The sequence below is a fragment of the Alosa sapidissima genome, chromosome 10 (assembly GCF_018492685.1).
Source record: "Alosa sapidissima isolate fAloSap1 chromosome 10, fAloSap1.pri, whole genome shotgun sequence".
NCBI classification, from domain to species: Eukaryota; Metazoa; Chordata; class Actinopteri; order Clupeiformes; family Clupeidae; genus Alosa; species Alosa sapidissima.
The window spans coordinates 20,232,750-20,235,269 of NC_055966.1; the positions used below are offsets into that span (position 1 = coordinate 20,232,750).

At 44.4% G+C, this 2,520-nt stretch overlaps 1 protein-coding gene across 1 annotated transcript; it reads left to right on the forward strand.

Annotated features, from left to right (window-relative positions):
• Positions 1–832: 832 nt before the first annotated feature.
• LOC121719982 (beta-2 adrenergic receptor) lies at positions 833–2,314 on the forward strand. Its single transcript, XM_042105805.1, has 2 exons — positions 833–934; positions 1,065–2,314. Exon 2 carries the CDS (start codon positions 1,224–1,226, stop codon positions 2,226–2,228), a length of 1,005 nt encoding a protein of 334 aa, XP_041961739.1. The 5' UTR covers positions 833–934; positions 1,065–1,223; the 3' UTR covers positions 2,229–2,314.
• The last annotated feature ends 206 nt before the right edge of the window (positions 2,315–2,520 follow it).

A 2,520-nucleotide genomic window follows, 5' to 3' on the forward strand; every position in this document is an offset into this window, starting at 1 on the left:
ACATCCTCCTGCCCACCAGTTCCTATCTGACCCTGTGAGTTGGCTGGAACAGGCTTCTTGGTTTGAGGAAATATTGCAAGTCTCATTTGAGCATAATAATTAGGCCTATAAGCTAATATTTATGAAATAGGCCTACTGCCAAAATACAACGGTCCTGTAACGGCATAATGGCCAGCCATGTCGAAAAATGCCAGCAATCTCAATGTACTAGGAGAATATGGACGAAATGATGGCCAGTTCCGATGCGACTCCCTGCTGCCCCCAGGCGTCTGTCTCTCTTTGCCATAAGTATGCTGCTTAATTGGTTTAAAATGTCCGACTCTTTGATTTTTTTGATATATTTGCATGTCTTGATTATTCCAGTCTCACAAGTGATTGTCTTTTGCCATGTTATGGCACCTCATACTTAACCGAGCCTATAGGCTGATCTATGAATAGCCTACATCCCTGACCCTATACTGTAAAACAAACTATATAGGATAGGCTAGGCCGGTCAAAATGAAAGAATTGTTCAATGAGAAAAAAGTATCGGCATCTCGATTCTTTTTATTTCTACGATTTCAAATGAGGGTCCAATAGTAAAGCGACATCCTACGTCATAGCAGTCTATGTAGTGTTCTCGTGGAACTGGTCAGGTTTTCCATCTGGTTGACGATGCTCCTTCTGAGTTCCACATCATTTGCACGCAAGGCTTCAGGGGGAATAACTTTTGTTTACAAACACGACAGGACGAATTGGCGCATTTGGTTTGGAAGACATCACCGTGCGTTATTGAATTGATATTAGTTTGTTTGAAATTACATATTTCCAAAACTTCACACTTTCATGCCTCAACAGCCTGGCATCTAGGGGCGCGTCTAGATTTCTAGGCTACCTGGCATCCTCATGAATTGGGAATTTGAGTTATTCGGCCAATTACAATATAACGGACGAAGTGAGTATTTCTGCGTGTTTGTAATGGCATGTAAACTATTTTGACATTGTTGTAAGCAATCCATCATCTTCTCTGTTGGTAATAGATGTGTAGGCTTATGCTTAAGCTAACTTAAGTCTTTGTTTTTAAGGTCGGACTGTATAGCTATCCAATCTATGCCAACTGCGGATATTCAAAGCTTGGAGTATCAGAAATGCTTGGCCAGAGAGGGTTTCGTATATTTCATATGTAAGAGGAGTGGTCATCATTCGGCACGGCACGACTGACTTTTACGCGCCGCTGACCAAAGATGCTGTCGGGATTGGAGCCAACGAACTGTACTGTGTGTTGCTGCACGCTTGCCAACAAAATACTGATGGTGGTGTTCATGATCTTATTGATCTTTGCGATACTGTTTGGAAACTCCGTAACGTTGGCTGTGGTTTTTGGAACCAAACATTTCCACACTCCTCAGGGTTACCTCAAAGCATCACTGGCCACGGCTGACCTAGCGGTCGGCGTTTTCGTGGTGCCTCTCTCCGTTTACGCAGAAGTTTCTCTTTTGATAAACGGATCCACACCAGAATGGACAATGCGCAATTCACAAGACCTTAGTTTACACCCATGCATTTTTATCGGACCCATGTTTGCAGGTTGCACATTGGTTTCAATCACTACTATTTTCCTTCTTACTATTGAACGGAGTATCGCGGTTGTGAAGCCGCTGCACAAGGAGTCTGTGATTACAAAGAAGAGAACAAGCGTCCTAATAGTCCTTTCGTGGCTAGGGAGTTTTCTTTTGGCTGTAACTCCAATTATATTTAGCAAAGACATATCACTGGAATATAACCCTTGCAGCAGGATGTGCAATTACGCAGTGGGAGGAAATGGTTTTCCCTCTCATGCGTGGAACATTCTTTTACTTTTTCCAGTATTTGACTTCACTCTTCTTGGGGGAACTATGGTGATAAATATCATATCCTTCTCTACCATCCGCCAGCATTCGAAGAGAAGGAAACATCTAGCGGAGGCTGATAGCCAGAGCATCACCAAACCCACGTTTTCCGACATAAAGGCTGCAAGAACCATTGGAACTTTGACCTTAGCCTTCACGGCGTCTTTCACTCCCATCGCTGTGTTTGTTGTCGGGAATGTCATAGGCAATGAGTGGTGCAATTTCTCTTTTTTTGCTTTCTGGATACTAGCCACAAACAGTTGCTGGAACGTTATAATATACAGCGTCAGAGACCAGAAGTTTAGACATCGTGCGCATCAGCTTCTGGCATTGCCGCGTGGAAAGAATGATAACACCTAACATGCATGTATAAGTTATATATACTCTTTTGATCCCGTGAGGGAAATTTGGTCTCTGTATTTATCCCAATCCGTGAATTAGTGAAACACACTCAGCACACAGTGAGGTGAAGCACGCACTAATCCCGGCGCAGTGAGTTGCCTACAACAACAGCGGCGCTCGGGGAGCAGTGAGGGGTTAGGTGCCTTGCTCAACGGCACTTCAGCCGTGCCTACTGGTCGGGGTTCGAACCGGCAACCCTCTGGTTGCAAGTCCGAAGCGCTAACGGTAGGCCACGGCTGCCCAAACCAGG

Excerpts from the sequence above, each read along its gene's own strand:
- LOC121719982 (XM_042105805.1), top strand. The coding sequence starts at position 1,224 with ATGCTGTCGGGATTGGAGCCAACGAACTGTACTGTGTGTTGCTGCACG.